At 42.1% G+C, this 16,246-nt stretch overlaps 1 protein-coding gene across 2 annotated transcripts in view; it reads left to right on the top strand.

Moving 5' to 3' along the window:
• Window positions 1–16,246, top strand: part of LOC139699656 (glycerol kinase 5) — a 251,509-nt gene that overhangs the window by 82,381 nt on the left and 152,882 nt on the right. For both annotated transcript variants that reach the window (XM_071598200.1, XM_071598199.1), the window contains exon 3: window positions 10,695–10,864. In XM_071598200.1, the coding sequence (XP_071454301.1) occupies window positions 10,695–10,864 (170 nt within the window). The remainder of the gene's footprint in view (window positions 1–10,694; window positions 10,865–16,246) is intronic.

Genomic DNA, 16,246 nt, shown 5'->3' with positions numbered 1-16,246 from the left:
AAGTTTTGCATGTGGTTTGATTCTAGTTTACGGGTGGTGACTTAACACCCCCCGCCACACGCCCTTCTGGCGGGGTACTATGCAGATGTCGATGTGCATTCAGAGACGGTTATTTTTACTTGGAAATGAAATTATCTGTTATGGGATACTTGCGGACTATGGGAAATATAGTAGCGTTAGGTTGAGGAATGAGTGGTCCATGAAATAATATAGATTTTTGGTGCGCCAATCGCGGATTTGTACGCAAAGAGGCGTCGCGCCTGGGCATTTCGATAGAGAATGAATTGTGAATCGATTCACTAAAATATGATGTATTTATGTGAGTTAGGAAGAGTGAATGAATGGTTTGAGGGTGGATCGAGAGGGTCATAGAGGGTTATTTTAGTCGAAGACAGACTCTCTGCAAGTGGAGAATATGGGGCAAAGTCTGAGACGAACCGAAGATAGTTTATGAAACCATGCGCTACTGTGGCAAAGGCGGAAGAGGTATGCGAGGGCTGATTATGGCATGGGGGAGATTTGTGAAATAAGGTAAAGTTACCAGGTATAATATGAGCAAACTCGAAGATAAGGACAAAACCTCGATAGAATTTAAACCTCGAAAATAGTAAAAAAAACTTCATACGAGAAGAATTTAACACCAATGGTATATATTTAGGTTAGTCTTGAAACTTCTTGGAACCATTCATACAATTCTAATCTTCAATCTTTTTTACGTATCTCCTTTTAATTTCCATTAATCTGGCGTAGAGTTAAACTTATAAAGTTGTTATTCGCTGGAAGATATATTAAGGTTGTTAAAACTTAAACAAATGGGTTTTAAAGAATAAGTTACAGAAATATAAATAACTAAGTCAAGTGAAAAACCGCTCGTAACGGAATACAACCTTGACGTGGTGGTAGGGATTGTGCGTACTGATGACCCCTTGAGCTCAAAGCTCTAATTTTGATACCGTAGTGCATTTACTTGTGGCTAATATGCTCTACATCATTTTTATTATTTTACAATACTACATCGGAACTAAAAGTTAAGAAAGTCTTTATTGTTGATGCTTCATGTCTGGTGTGTAATCATCTCCTGCCACACACCCTAGCGGTGGCTTGTAGATTCCAGGCAGATAGATAGATTTTTCCCGGTAAAATGAAAACCTAATTACAAAAAACGAACAGATAAACCTTACAAGGTACCTCTTAAAGAAATAATTCGAAACCAACGCATTTCGTAACTTTCCGAAAAAGATCTGACACTTTTGGAGTTAACTTTTAAAGGTCTAATCCGGGATATCGAACTTTGCCTTTTCGGCAGCTGTCTACTTAATAATTTACCCTTGTAATAATGTACCCTTGTAATGATGTACTCTCTAAATAATAATGTACCCTTCAAGATTATACTATAATATCCATATAAAGGACGTGACCGTTAAATTGTCGCTCGTCGGAGTAATTTTCAAATTTATGTATTATTAGGGTGTGTATGTAGGTGTGTGTATATACATGCATACATATACTCGTATATACGTGTCTGTACACGTACACATATAGTATATACAGTACCTGTATGTGTGTATCCTGCCGAAACTGGGATACTCACTTGGTCATTAAATCTGGGATAGGCCACATGTATGGAGAATTGTATGCATGCGTGCGTGTGAGTTGATAGGCTTGTACGAGTATGAATGCTTATGTCACTGTGGGTATAGGTTTGCATGGATTTATTGATTTTGCATTAGGTTTTGTTCCCTTTTACGGGTGGTGACCTAATACCCCCCACCACACGCCCTTGCGGCGGCTTGCGGGGAACACCCCATGTAGATGTAGATGAATTGGTCATCCAATAAACTAACTAATGAATAGACATTTATGAGTAGTGACATTTTCACCCTAAAGTAAGCTGCTTAATAAAATAACTGTGAACTGCAACACATAGATATTTAAGTAGGCAGCATTGCTAATTTCGAGTGATGTACAATAATTTATTCATCAAAATCCCCTTATTTTGTAGAAGTGGCCAGGAATGTGAAAAATTCCCGAAGTCCATGCCTAGAAACAACGAAAAATTTTCAGTTATGGAGAACATGGTCATGTTCTACATACGTCCACACAACGAACCAGTAGGCAAATAATTAGTAAAACTTAAATATTCAATGTCTCTTTCGTTTAATAAGCCAATTCCTTTTATGATTAGTTTTTATATAATTATATTAATATCGAACTCAGTTTGGAGTTGTATGGCGCGAAGAAAGTTTCTCCGCAGCGTTTTCCACGCAGTCTAGTTGATATAGAACTACAGTTCGCTCCACCCCTATGGCGTTGTGTTAGAACTCGTGCGGGGTTTCGCAAGTAATTTTTTCGATTTGAGGTAAAAACCGTAATTGTGAAAAGCTTCAAATTCTGCAAATTGGCTCACATTTTTTCGACACACTGCACATTCAAACCCGCTCGTTCATATATAAGAAAAATTTTCCTTTTCTGAAAAGAGTATTTGGTGCGTGAATTTCAGTTGCCATGCTCCATTCGTCGCCTCTTCCGGAATCGAAGGATTTCAGCGCAGGCGTCTCTTTTCTTAGCGTGCTGTGAGAGGCAGGGGGGAGTGACTGGTGGCGGGGGCGTGTTCGAAAGCTGCTCCGCGGAATCCGACCTCCGCGGAATCCCTTTCCGGGAAAATTCAATTGCGAGAGGAAGATCCGGGTTTGAATGACGGAAGGAAATCGAACGAGAATCATTTATTTTTTTTATAATTTGAAAAATCGATGCGATGACTAAACTGAATTCAGTTAAAGAATTATGAATTCCCCGATATTTATTTTCAAAGAATCGTAACTGTTAACGTTCAATGGTTCTGATTTCATTTGAAAACTTTTCCATTTCTTTTTTTTTTACTTTTATAAACAGAAACACGTTACATTGGACTAATTTTAGTTTTCCAAAAAATATTTTTCCCCCAGATTTTTTTTGAAAACTATTAAAATTATAGTCGTTAGCCAGAAAATTGTTCAAATTATAAGGGAATTCTTTGAGTAATTAGACAAAAAAATTTAATTTCCACCGATTTTTTTCAGAAATTCTAGTGCGGAAATCGAATCGTTCAAAGTAGATTTCGATGACTCAACCGTACTTCCCTTTGTTCTTCCGTAACGCGTATAAGAGAGCGCTCCCACGCCCGGTCAACGGGCCACTCTACCCCGAACACGGAGGTGAGGTGAGACCAATCCGCATAAGGGAGGGGTGCCCGCGTTTTGTCCAAACCCCCCACGTCCCGCCGTGGTTTCGTCTGCGGGAAAGGCGGGCACCACGCGCGCACAATTCAAACGATGCGGTCTCCGTGACGGGGTGACGTCACCCACCCACCTCCGTTTTCCCCAAGAGGGGCAGAGGGGGAAGGGGGGTTCTTCCTCGCGCGCGTCCCTCCACCGATCGTCGCAAAGCAAGATGCTGTCGATGACGTAATCGCGATGGCAATTCAAACCAAGTGAGAGGCGTTCGCGACCGTGAGATTACAGCGACCGGGAAGGAGTGCGCGGGGAAGAGGGCACATGGGTTCGACGCTGACCACGCCACATCCTAACTTATTATAATTACTCTCTTTTCTGACTAATTGCATAGAATATCAATACTCAATTATCTGTTAATTGAGTAACACTGTTGTGTTAAGTATGTAACTGATCAATGATATTGCGAGCCACGAAGTCTGTCCCAAAGTAGTATGACTTATTTTTTCTCGGATAGACGGACGGATTAAGGAAGGTGGGAGATTTGGTGGATGTGGATTTGGTGGATGTGGATTTGGTGGATGTTGATGTGGGTACCCTGAAAAATTACTGAACAGTAAAATCCTCAAACCGTCAACCCAATACACTCCCCTCCCCAAACCAAACCGCCCAAAATGCCCTAATCTTATCACCACTTTCTTTCCCGGAACACACAAAATTAAAGATTTAATCCGTGACCTCTTCCCAATTATTAATAACACTCAGTCCACATCACTTTTATTCCCACATTGTCCCTCTGTTTCGTTTAAACGCCCGTCGAACTTGCGAGACATCTTCAAGTCCAAAAAACCAAATGCAAGCACCCCCGTTTCTCCCCCGCCCCTATCCGCACCATGCAACCGCCCACGCTGCAAATGCTGTCATCTTTTAAGACCCTCCCTCTCACTCAGTACCAACTCCCAACCACTCGCCACCTGTACCTCAAAAAATATTATATATCGCCTCTCCTGTAACTTCTGCCCTGCCTTCTATGTGGGCGAATGCACGACCACATTTTCCCTCCGCATGAATAACCACCGATATTCCACCAAATCTCCCACCTCCCTTAATTATCCCATCCCTACTCACACTGCTTCCCACAATCAATCTTTTGATGAATGCTTCTCCGTTTTGCTGATTGAAATCCTTCCCAAATCTGCTAGTATAATAGAGGTGAGAACCCGCGAGATGGCGCATATTTGGGTGGCCAAGACATTTAAACCACCCGAGCTGAACCAAGCCCACTGAATGCATCATATGGCTGCCTACATATTCCATCCCACCCTCTTGTGCATTTCCTATTGGTCCCTAACCTGTCCTTCCCTCACCTCTCCCCCGCACATGTCCTCTCCGCTCTTCCCCGAGAACGCCATTCTGAAGACGACGGCCGAGCCGTCGAAACGTCAAAACAGCATATTGTGAGTGTCCTTTCTTTGTGTCTCTATGGTTTAAAAATCTGCATCTGTGTTTATATATGTATATATATATATATGTATATATATATATATATATGTATATATATATATATATATATATATATATATATATATATATATATGTGTGTGTGTGTGTGTGTGTGTGTGTGTATATATATATATATAAACACAGATGTAGATTTTTAGAATATAGAGACACAAAGAAAGGACACTCACAATTTGTTATTTGTTAGCCGAGCTGTCGAAACGTCAAATAACAAATTGTGAGTGTCCTTTCTTTGTGTCTCTATATTCTAAAAATCTACATCTGTGTTTTTATTTATTTGTGCGTCGCCGAAGAGCGTTCCATTTCGAAGATATATATATATATATATATATATATCCAGTGACCCGTCACATGTTTTTGTTTCGAATAATAAAAGAGAGCGCCTCTTCCTTAATTTATGTTCTATACCGCTTGGAAGAACACTGACGTGGGAATTAATATGCCCCTAAAGTCGGGGCACGTGAGTGAATGGGGTCTGCGATACGTAATAATTGTTTAGCCTATAAATGATTGCGTGTGAATAGGGTCTTCGTGTCGTTTTTGTTTTCCTTTTTACGTATTCACTTTCGTTGAAAGAGACCTGTGCCATCTTGCTTTTAACACGCTTGGAGGGCCGCGGATGCGGGAATAAACACGCCTGAATGCTGAGAATATACGGGTTAGTGAAACTTGCGTGGATCACTGCTCCACTATAAGGTCTTTGTGACGTTCTTTTCGTCCCTTTTTCCGTGTTTTTATTAATTCCCTTCCTTAAATGATTCCATTCGTGATTTCGATAGGAGGGACTAGTGGGGCCAGAGATTCTTAAGGTGATCGAGGGAAAGCCACAGGCTGAGATGTTTTCGCGCATCCTCAATAAACTAAGCCACCCCCACCCTCGAGAATTACATCAGAAGAATTATTTAAAATTATTTTAGATTATTTCCTGAATGGCCGATTACGCTCTCTCGTCCCACCTAAACGCGTAGGACACGAGTATTACACAGGGTGCCCATCGAGGGAATGTAAAGATTTCCACGAGTTATCTGAAGAGGCTCTGATATACGCTCATCCACTTTCTTCGATGACCGGATTTCCAATGCACGCAATGAGCGCTCTCACGCGTCACCTTTTCCACCCCCTGATCATCTTATCTGTTTATCTTTATCCCCCCACCTCCCCCCCAGTCTACATATTTGCTTGTGGAGTTCTTTAGATTACTTCGTATTCTGCTTCCTCCGCTCTAGGTTCGAAATCTTCCTCGAATGCGCTGACTAGTTACTGTTCTAACACGTCGATTCATAACTACACTTTCCGAATACCCTTCCGTAGTCACATAGGTACATAAATTTACATATGAGGGTAAGGTGAAATGTTCTCGGCCTGACACAGAGCTGGCATTCCAATCAGCTAAAATATCTGATTACTGTCTGGATGCACGTGTTATTAGTTCCTAAGACAAGTTTCAACTTGTTCTCTCAAATTGTTCGTTTACACGTATAGTTGCAGTAGACGTCTTTCGTGTTTTTCGTTAAAATGGAAAAACTTGAATTTCGTGCGGTGATGAAACTCTTCGTTTTGGATAGATTAACTCCTAAGGAAATTCATCCCAAGTTGAGGAAAGTGTACGGGGACACTGCTCCTTAAATATCAACCGTTAAAATGTGGGCAGCTGAATTTTAACGTGGTCACAAATCCTTTGAAGGTGACCCACGTGAAGGACGGCCAAAAACCGCAACCACACCGGAAACCATCGAAAAGGTGCACGATATCCTGTTAGATGATAGGCAAGTGAAGGCGAGTGAGATAGCTAAGGCCGTGGGGACATCGGAAGAAAGGGTGCGAAACATCTTGTACACAAAGAATTGAGGATGCGAAAGCTCTGCGCAAAAAAGGGTGCCGCATTTGCTGAATGCCGATCAAAAGTAAATGAGCAAACGATTTTTGCAGCAATGTTTGGACCGATTGAAGAGGGAACCGAACGATTTAGTGCGGCAATTTGTCATGATGGATGAGACGTAGGACCCACCACTACATGCCAGAAACGAAACAGAAGTCGAAGTAGTGGGAGGAAGCCGGTGGTTCAGCGCCAAAGAAAGCGATCGCATCTGCTGGAAAGGTCATGACTAGTGTGTTTTTGAATGCGAAAGGGATCCTGTTAATTGATTACCTTGAAAAGGGCAGAACAATTACAGGCAAATATTACTCCAACCTTCTTGATCAGCTTAATGCAAAAAAATCGCGAGAAGAGGCCTGGCTTGAAGAGGAAAAAAAATATTCTTTCACCAGGAAAACGTACCTGCTCACAAAAATGCGTTGGCAATGGGGAAACTACGGGATTTGGGATACGATTTGCTCGGCCATCCCCCCTATTCTCCTGAGTTAGTACCCTCATACTTCCATTGCAGCCAAACTTGAAAAAAATTTGTCTGGGAAGCGCTTCGCGTCCAATGAATAATTTGAGAGGGCCTCATGGTTGGATATTTTCACAGCCTTCCAGACTCTCGTACGTCTATGACGTCTGCTATTCAGAGGTGACTCTGCAAAAGAATAGGAAGGGTAGGAATAAATAACGAAGAATGGTTTCATTAGGCCTATTATTTAGCAGAATAATGTAGTGAAAATTCAACAGAGAGGAGTTACTTCGCTTCGGATATCATTTGGGATACGCGGCAATCAATTGTGAGATTCATTGGAGGAAGCGTTAATCCAGGAATTGGAAAAGATTCAGATAAAATCAGCTAGGTTTGTTAAAATTTTCTACGGGAAAGAGTATACGTGGGGGAATGATAATTTGGAGTGTCTTGATACTCGAAGAGAGGAGGCGAGATGTGAGACTTTTGTTAAGTATGTACAGGATACCCCGAGTTTCTTTGTGGCACTAAGGGAATAATTATTGCACCAAATTATATCATGCAGATTCGATCGCAGGGATAAAACAAGAAAAAGACACCATCACAGATAGATCAACTACTCGTTCTTCCCTCGAAACCATATGTAATCATAACCAAACCGAACACACCAGAGCCCGAATAATATTCACACCTTATAGAGTGATATTCATTGATTTATTTTAAAACACCAACTATTGCATCTTAAATAGGTATGTACGTGTGTGATTGTTCAAGTTTTTTGAATAATTGTCAATTCATATATTTGTCAATAGTATGGGCTAATATTTCAGTATTTTGGGCTAGTTCCCTAGCACCCTCCACCACAGACCCTTGAGGCAGCTTGCGGGGAATGGTGTGGACATACTTAATACTACTTCCTAATACTAAACTTCACTCATTACTTCAAAGCTTTGACAGAGATTTCGCTTTTTTCAGTTTTCGTTTTTGACAAAAGCGCCCGGTTTTAACTCGATAAGGTGTCAGCTAGCACCCCCTCATTTGTTTTCCTTTCTGTCCACTTCATCTTTTCCATCCTTCTCCGCATCCACATTTCAAAAGCCTACCTTCTACGCGCATCATCCTGATTCAATAACCATGTTTCCGCCCCGTACAAAACCACGCTTTATATCAAGTTTTTAACGAGCCTTTTTCTTAACATACTTACACAACGTCCATGTCATCAACTACCTCCTCCTTGTGAAACCTATATCGCCTTGAGTAATTCTTCTTCTTATGTCCCTACTACTTTCTCTATATTGGTCCCAAAACTTTTCCGAGATAGGTGAACTGTTCTTTCGGCCCTAGTTTAAAAAATCCTATTTTAAAATTTAATTTAGCTTTCCTCTTTTTCGAAAACCGCATAACCTTCGTTTTGTTTGCATTAATTCTCATCCCATGTTTATTGTACCGACTTTTCAATGCGTTCAGCAATGTTTGCAACCCCTTGGATGACTTGGATGAACAGGAGCTTGATCATCCGCAAACCTAGGTAGGTTACCGCAAACCTAGATAGGTTAGAGTGAAGGTCAACTAGTGGGAATTCACTTAAGAAGCATTGCACGAATCCATTACGTAATAATTGCGACAAGAATCACGGAATATTTAACAAAAGATTAGACAGCACAGGAGAATGAGAAGGCAAAAATAATTCTTAGAGTAAGTAGCATCGGACCGGGAAATCGCAATGAATTGTACAAGGATGAAGCTATCTCCGAAGTGATCTACATCTACATAATACCCCAAAAGCCGCCGCAAGGGCGTGTGGCGGGGGGTGTTAGGTCACCATCTGTAAAAGGGAACAATACCACATTCAAAATTAACACATCCATGCAAACCTATGCTCACAGTGGCGTATACGTACATTCATGCAAAAATCCTTTCAACTTACAAGCATGCAAATACATACACTATCAACTGACAAATAAATACACCTTAGGATGCAGTAAAAATTTTATCCAATAACTTGCAAGCTAGAATTTGACAAGAAGCGAAATTCTACTACCACATGTACATGCTACATACAACGGTCTCCTCCCCCAAGGACACCGGTAGGGAATGTGACCCAACGCTGCAGGTAGCGGGAGGGTCCCCCCCACAGAGAGGGACGAGGGATGGAAGTGCGATAATCAATTGCCGAAGTTTGAAAAACAAAATAGCCGAATTTTGCCATATGATAAGAAGTACCGAAGCCGATATAACTATAGGTATGAAGAGCTGGTTATCGCAAGGCATCACAGAGGAGAAGTTTTTTCTTAAAGGCTTTCGAATTTGCAAAAGGGACAGAGAAATAGGATTGGAGGAGGAGCGCTCATAGCTGTTAAATATATTCACGATGGCAACATTGAATCCTACTCTAATGGTAAGATAGAAAGCGTTTGGTGCTCCATTAAATCCCTAGGTCGAGTAGAATAGAACATTTGTGCCTACTACAGAACTCCCGATCAGAGGGATACATCAATTTTAGAAATAGAAAGAGTAGTTTGGATTCCCATTTACACAAAGAAGAATAATATTCGGAGGGGATTCCAATATTCCATCTGTAGACTGGAAAAACTATAGTTTCATAGCAGAAGGCAAGGACAAGAAGTCACTACTTTGTGTTTTACATCACACCAATTAAACCAGTTAATACTAACACCTACCAGAGGAAATAATATACTTGATCTATTAGCAGGAAATTAATCCGAAGACGCCCCAAATATAGCAACACTTGAAAGACTTGGTGACCACAGAATAGTGTAAGTTAAAATTAATTTGACCACTGAGAGAAATCATAAACCCAAAAGAATGATTTACTTACAATGTAACAATTTCAAAGTGCAAAAATCAGTCGCCTTGACTGGGATTCGAACCCGGATCCCTCTATGTCCGGCCGAGTGCTTCAGCCAGTTAAGCTATTGAAATTGTTGTATTGTAATACGCATACATTGAGGATGACTCCGTTAAAAGTTACTGTCGCGGCATCTCCCGCAGTTTCTTGGAAAGATTTACTTGTTCGACCGGGCCGATTACGACGTCATCGGCTTGTTTCCCATTCATCGAAACCGGCCATTTCTGATGCGAGCGAATTCTATTGAGAAAAACTTCTTTTTTGTCTTAGAAAGTACTGCTACTGAGCCGACAGCTCAATCAATGCTCGTTTTTTATTATAAAAACAAGGTGAGCAATTTTTACACTCAAACAACTAATTATTCGCCGTTTTTCATTCGATTATCGGTGTACAACATGTGTGAAGGGTTGAGAGCCAAACCTCTCTATTCGCTTGGTGTTATGGAATTCAATTTTAAACGTGTATTATTTACGTATAAGTTAATCTGACGTTTCATCCTTCCATAAAATTAATAATCTCTTATTGTTACACTCTAAACTGAATTAATTATATGGCTCAACTTTCCCAAAAGAGTTCTCAGTCTTTGGCACAGTTGAACCACGTGACCACGAAACATGTTCCTCGGCTTTTCTACAATCTTAATTATGCTGAGAATGTCTGGAGAATGGAGGGCAGAGTGGGAGGGGATGACGTCACCTGACGTCACCGCCCACTTGGTTCGCAGCTCCTGATTGGCTCCCATCCCTTTCTCTCTCCTTGCAGACGCGGGCGTGGCGGCGTGTGACGTCACCTGCCTGGGGATGTCGACGCAGAGGAGCTCTTTCGTGACGTGGGATTGCGTCACGGGCGACCCATTCCACAACTTCATCACGTGGAAGGACGTGAGAGCGGAGCGCCACGCGCAGCAATGGAACTCCTGCTTCACGATGAAGGTGAGGGAGGTGCTGCCACAGATTCCTGAGGTGGAGACCGCTTGAACCACGACCGCGACGCCAATTCTCTCCTCGGAGTGGCGTTTTTTTTTTCGGCGGCGAATTCCAGTCCTCTCCTTTTTTTATTGCTCTTCGTCTTCTCTCCTTCTTTTTTCTTCGACGAGAAGGAACAAGTCGTGGAATCGGAGTGGACACGTTGGCGTGGGTTTAGCAGTTTCGAGAACCGTTAACGACCGAAATATTAGATGCCGAAATATTTATTCCGGGAGTCTGGTGCTTCCAAGAAACTCGAAGACATTTCCGGGGAAGAGAAGGCGCCCGGACCTCGCCCACCTTACTGCACTACTGATGCGTTGCTTTGAAGAGGATATCGTTTTGAATTTCTTAGGAAACTAGGCATCGGAACTGGTCATTTTCCAATACGTTGTATTTTGAAGTGTCCGTCATTGAGAATGCCGGCGAGGGGTCGAAGCGTTTTATAGAACTCCCGAATTGGCTGCGCATTTACGGGAAAAAGCCGTTAGGTTCCTGAAGAATCGTTATGAATGAACAGAAAGGGTGGCTTTATTACCACTGCCGTATAGTCACTGGTTTGGAGTCACTGGAAACAAGAAGATTACATGCACGACTCAAACTACTAGAAAAAATAAATCATGAATTCAACGCTGACAATAAGGGAATAATGTTATCCCTGCAATATTAAATGGGTGAGGAAAATCGTAAGAAAGAGTTTTCAGCAATTGTCTGCCGAACACAGAAATGGGATTCTTTTTCTGTAGCACAGTTTGCTAGAACAATAGGAAGCAAAGTAGGACTACCAGAACTTCTTCTGAAAACAAAACCACGGAACACCAACTACACACATTTTCAATGTCTGGTAGCCAAGCACCTCCTACGACACACCCTCGTGGCTGCTTTCAGTGTATCAAGTAAATGTGGCATTTTAGATGTAGATTTACTATATAGATATGCTATTGTAAGGGAAAGAGCATTGTCCACAGTGTCATGGATGTAGTTTAACTACGGCATGTGTTAGCATTGTGGACTTCAGTTGGACGTTTTCATGGGACCGTAAGAATACCAAACAATCGCTAAGGTCGACTTCAAATGTATACAGCTATAAAGGGGAGGGGGATAGGGCAGCCGGATAACAGCAGGCAAGCTTCCAAAATATTGTCCTAGCCGCTGAATCTGTATTTGCGAAATAAATCCCCAGTTCAGAGGTGAAATACGTACATTGATATGGGCATGCGGAAAGTGATAATGATACCGGGAACAGTTTCCTGCCAAAACATTCGTACCGATTTTTTACTGGCTTTCTTTGCGATTGTTTTTCTATTGGAGAGGGGCGGTTGCCCAGAAATCAGGACCCTGGACTAGCGAAAGGAGGGTCTGTGTTCAAAATCGGGACATCTAGGGAACATATTCAACCTTTACCGATGATTTTCATGCCCAAGGGATCGCCCGGTCCAATAATATTTTCGATCCGAATGCCGAAAAAAGTGCATTGTAAGTTTTATTTTTATTCTCAATACTGTTTCGCATTACAATGGCTGCGTAAGAAATTTAAACTCGTTTAATAGATGGAATAATTTGATTTACATATTATTTGCAAAAACATTTCATGTTTTCTCCTACCTGTTTCAGTCTACAGAAATCCATCGCACTGTCCTGAATACAAATTACTCCCAACAGCCTTATATCCTCCCATACCATGCCCAACAATTCTTCTTTTGTCTTCCTCTCCGTCCATTTTATTCTTTCCTGCTTCCTACGCGCCCACGTCTCATTAGCCCCCAGTCTATGCCCATCCTCTATCCACAAAGAGCGAATGCTGCAGCCATTGCAGGCAAAAAAAAAGCAGGCAAAGTTTTCTCCAGAGCAAATTTTTCCTTTACTTAATATCTCTCTTGTCGAATACCACCTCTTTTTAAATGCTAGTTTCCCTGGCCAAATTCTTCCCGTATATCCTCACTACTACGCTAATTGTCTTCTAAATAAATTTTCCCAAATCGGCTAAATTTTCCGCCGGCACTAATTTATGACACTCTACTTGGAAGTTTAAAATTCGTATTCCTAATCTTAAAGAATCTGATTACTTTCTTTCAATTTCCATTCATATCACATTGGATACACTTAGTAATTAATGCAATCCCTTTGATGATTGGCTAAATTAAGTTTTATCACATTTTCATCAATAATACTTGCCATCAGTTCCCCACCCACTTTCGTTCCTACCTCAAATCCCTTGCCCATGCAGCGTCTTAGGTGCACGCTCCAGAAATACCACTGGTTATAGAGTCCACGGCCTCTTGTTACTCCGCTGCACATCACTGACCACCCCGATTCTCCATCCAAGCCCCTGAACGTTAGCAATCCATGCAGGTTCGAATAAATCTCCTTACCCCCTCTTTGCCTTGCATTCATTAACTCCGAGTACTAAATTGACTCTCTCGAGCGTCTTCTAAATAGACGAAGTAACCGGCAACATTCGTGTCATAATCCAATGATATGGATGGCAATTACTTCCGTCGTCTCACGCACCCCTCTCCCCCATTCTGTTTAAGTATCTTCCGTGGGACGAGGCGCAGGGGATGGACGCAGATGGGAGGATTTTTAGATGTGGGGGCGCTGAGAAGGATGGCCGTGCTCCAGTAGTAGTTGGTTGGACGGGAGAACTGGAGATGATGTTTGGTGGTGGCATGGTAGCCGAAGAGAGAGTGGAATTCGGAAGAGGGCGGGAGATTAGTGTGGGGGAAAGATTGAGAGGTACAAGGCGCGTTCCGAAAGTAATGCGATTACTTCTTTTCGGTAATTTATTGGACAAATTTGCACAAACACTTAAAATTCTTCAAAGTACTGTCCTTGGGCCTATACACATTTTTTCCAGCGACTCTGCCATGACCGGTACGCGCCCTGGAAGGCGTCTTCGGGGGCCTCTCGCAAGGTCTCGGATAGAAAGGGATGAGAATAGAGAGGGAAGAGGCCGTAAACGGGAAGAAGGGATTTCGAACAAACGGGTTGGATGGGGTGCAGGGGCTATTGTCTAGAGCTGAAGGAAGCAGGAACCCATCAGCTGAAGTCGAATCGAATATTCACTGAGAGAATATGCAGGGTCTACTATAAAAGTAATGCGCGTTCTCAGGGAAAAATAGATTTATTCATCCTACTTGTATAAATGCTTAAAATTCTTCAAAATACTCTCCCCCTGCTTCAATACACTTGCGGAGACGTGTCTGCCGCGCCTGGAAGGCACCCTGAAACTCCTCGACGGGAATGTTTGCCTGATTCCGGTACACACGTACTAAGCAATTCAATGCAACGAGCTATTCACGAGCGATGAATTCCGCGAAGATTTACCATATTCATGTAAAAGATGAGTATCTACATATCTTTGAATATCAAGAGGACTGTTCTTTTCTTTTTTTTTGAAAATAATTAATTAATTATTGGTGCGAACAACTTTTGGGCATTATCTTTAAGAAAACGGATTAAAATTTACTTTGACGGCTACGGAGTTCTGATTGAAAATTAGCAAAAAAAAGACGCAATTTCATTTCATTGACGAATGATTTACAGCGTGATCGTCCGAATCCATATAACTCTAAATAAGCTGTGAAGCGGTTGATCGTGCATTTTCCATCATTTCCAATCTACTACAAGCCACGGCACGTCGCTGGAATTCCGCCCGCTTCGATGTACGTCGGGTGCACGGCGAAGGGGGTGCGATCGACTGGATCGCGTCGATTGGATGCGTCCGCGGATTGCTCCTCGCGAAAATGGGCACTCGTCGTGCACCCGCCCATCCTCTCCGAAGCGAGGGGAATACCCATCCTCCCCCTCTTGGTTCGGGGGGCCCCGCTTGCAGAAAATGGAGTAGTGGCAATGGGACCTGATGAACCGTTGGCGCCCATTTCCCAGAGATCATAACACGAAGCGGCAATTAAGCGTGGAAGCCAACGAACCCCTTCCCTCCACCCCCACTCCCTCTCCGCGCATCCCTCTCCTCCTTGATGCTACTGCTTCGCTTCCAAACCCACATCGGCACCTCCCCACACACACATACACGCCCTTCCACCCCCCCCCTTTACTTTCAATATCCCCTCCGACCCCGTTCTTTCTCTAGTTCCAAGGGCAGCCGAAGGAGGGTGCGCGCGTGTCGCGAGCCGCCAAACACTTCCCCCGCCGCAGTGTGGACAACCTCTCCGTTATTTCCTCGACCAGAGCGCGAGGGACTCGAGAAACCTTTGCCCCCAAACTCTGGTCCACCAGCATCTCGGGTTGCCAAGCGTGCTCACTCTGGCGAGCACGCTTCCAAGTAAAAATCAACGCCCTCGAGCACTTTTGGGGAAAACTGATGCGATTGCCCGTATTTTGTCGATTTGAAGTGGAATTAATACTCCCCAACTTGGCGCAATGGATGAGCATCCAAAATATGCAGCACATATCCGCAGTCATGTACGTAATTGATGAACCTGTATCAAATGTTCTAGGCCGCAAAATCATATCTTTGGATGGATGGATGGATATATATATATATATATATATATATATATATATATATATATATATATATACATATATACACACACAGGGAAAGGAACTGGCCCCCCTACCCTGATGTGTGAATTTCACACGCCGTCGGGCTTAGTACTGGGTGAACTCTACCATCACCTACCAAACCGACCTTCGGGTTGGATTACTGTGTTTATGGTTTTTGGTTTATAAAATATAAAACTATACATATAAAAAATATAAAAATATATATATCATTATATATATATATATATATATATATATATATATATATATACATATCTGTATATATACAATGATATAAACATTAGGAATCAAACGAAAGATGATTGATAAAAAATCAGGAAAATCAACATTTTAGTTTCTGGAAAATAATTTCACTTATTTTTTATGCTAAATACCGTTGTAATTAGTCGGTCCCAATTGTTGGTTCATCGCTTAAAAGTGCGTTCATCAAGTGTGCTTGCCGTCCATAAAGATGACCGATTTGGCAGTAAATATGTGTGTATACATGCACGTACACCTACTGTGTCCACAAGTGTGTCTACATCCAATCTTAGATATGATAATGGGAGTGTTTGGATATTCGTGAAATATACACATCGTATGATGTCTGTACACCCAATGGATATCAAGGATACATATCCGTGTTTGGTGCATACATACATTTGCGAATACAGTTGATGGACCTTTGATTTGTAGGCTACCCATAATTCTATTCGCATAGCTTTACACTTCAAAACAGCAACAACAGTTCTACATCAACGGGCCTAGGATACCTAGGCTGCGTATTTCTTTTCATCAGTTATTTCCATTTTGATATAAGGCACTATGTAGGTAACTCCA

This window comes from Hetaerina americana, unplaced genomic scaffold (assembly GCF_022747635.1).
Source record: "Hetaerina americana unplaced genomic scaffold, ioHetAmer1.1.p SCAF_10, whole genome shotgun sequence".
In the NCBI taxonomy this organism is placed as follows: Eukaryota; Metazoa; Arthropoda; class Insecta; order Odonata; family Calopterygidae; genus Hetaerina; species Hetaerina americana.
This window is presented reverse-complemented; position numbering and strand designations above follow the sequence as displayed.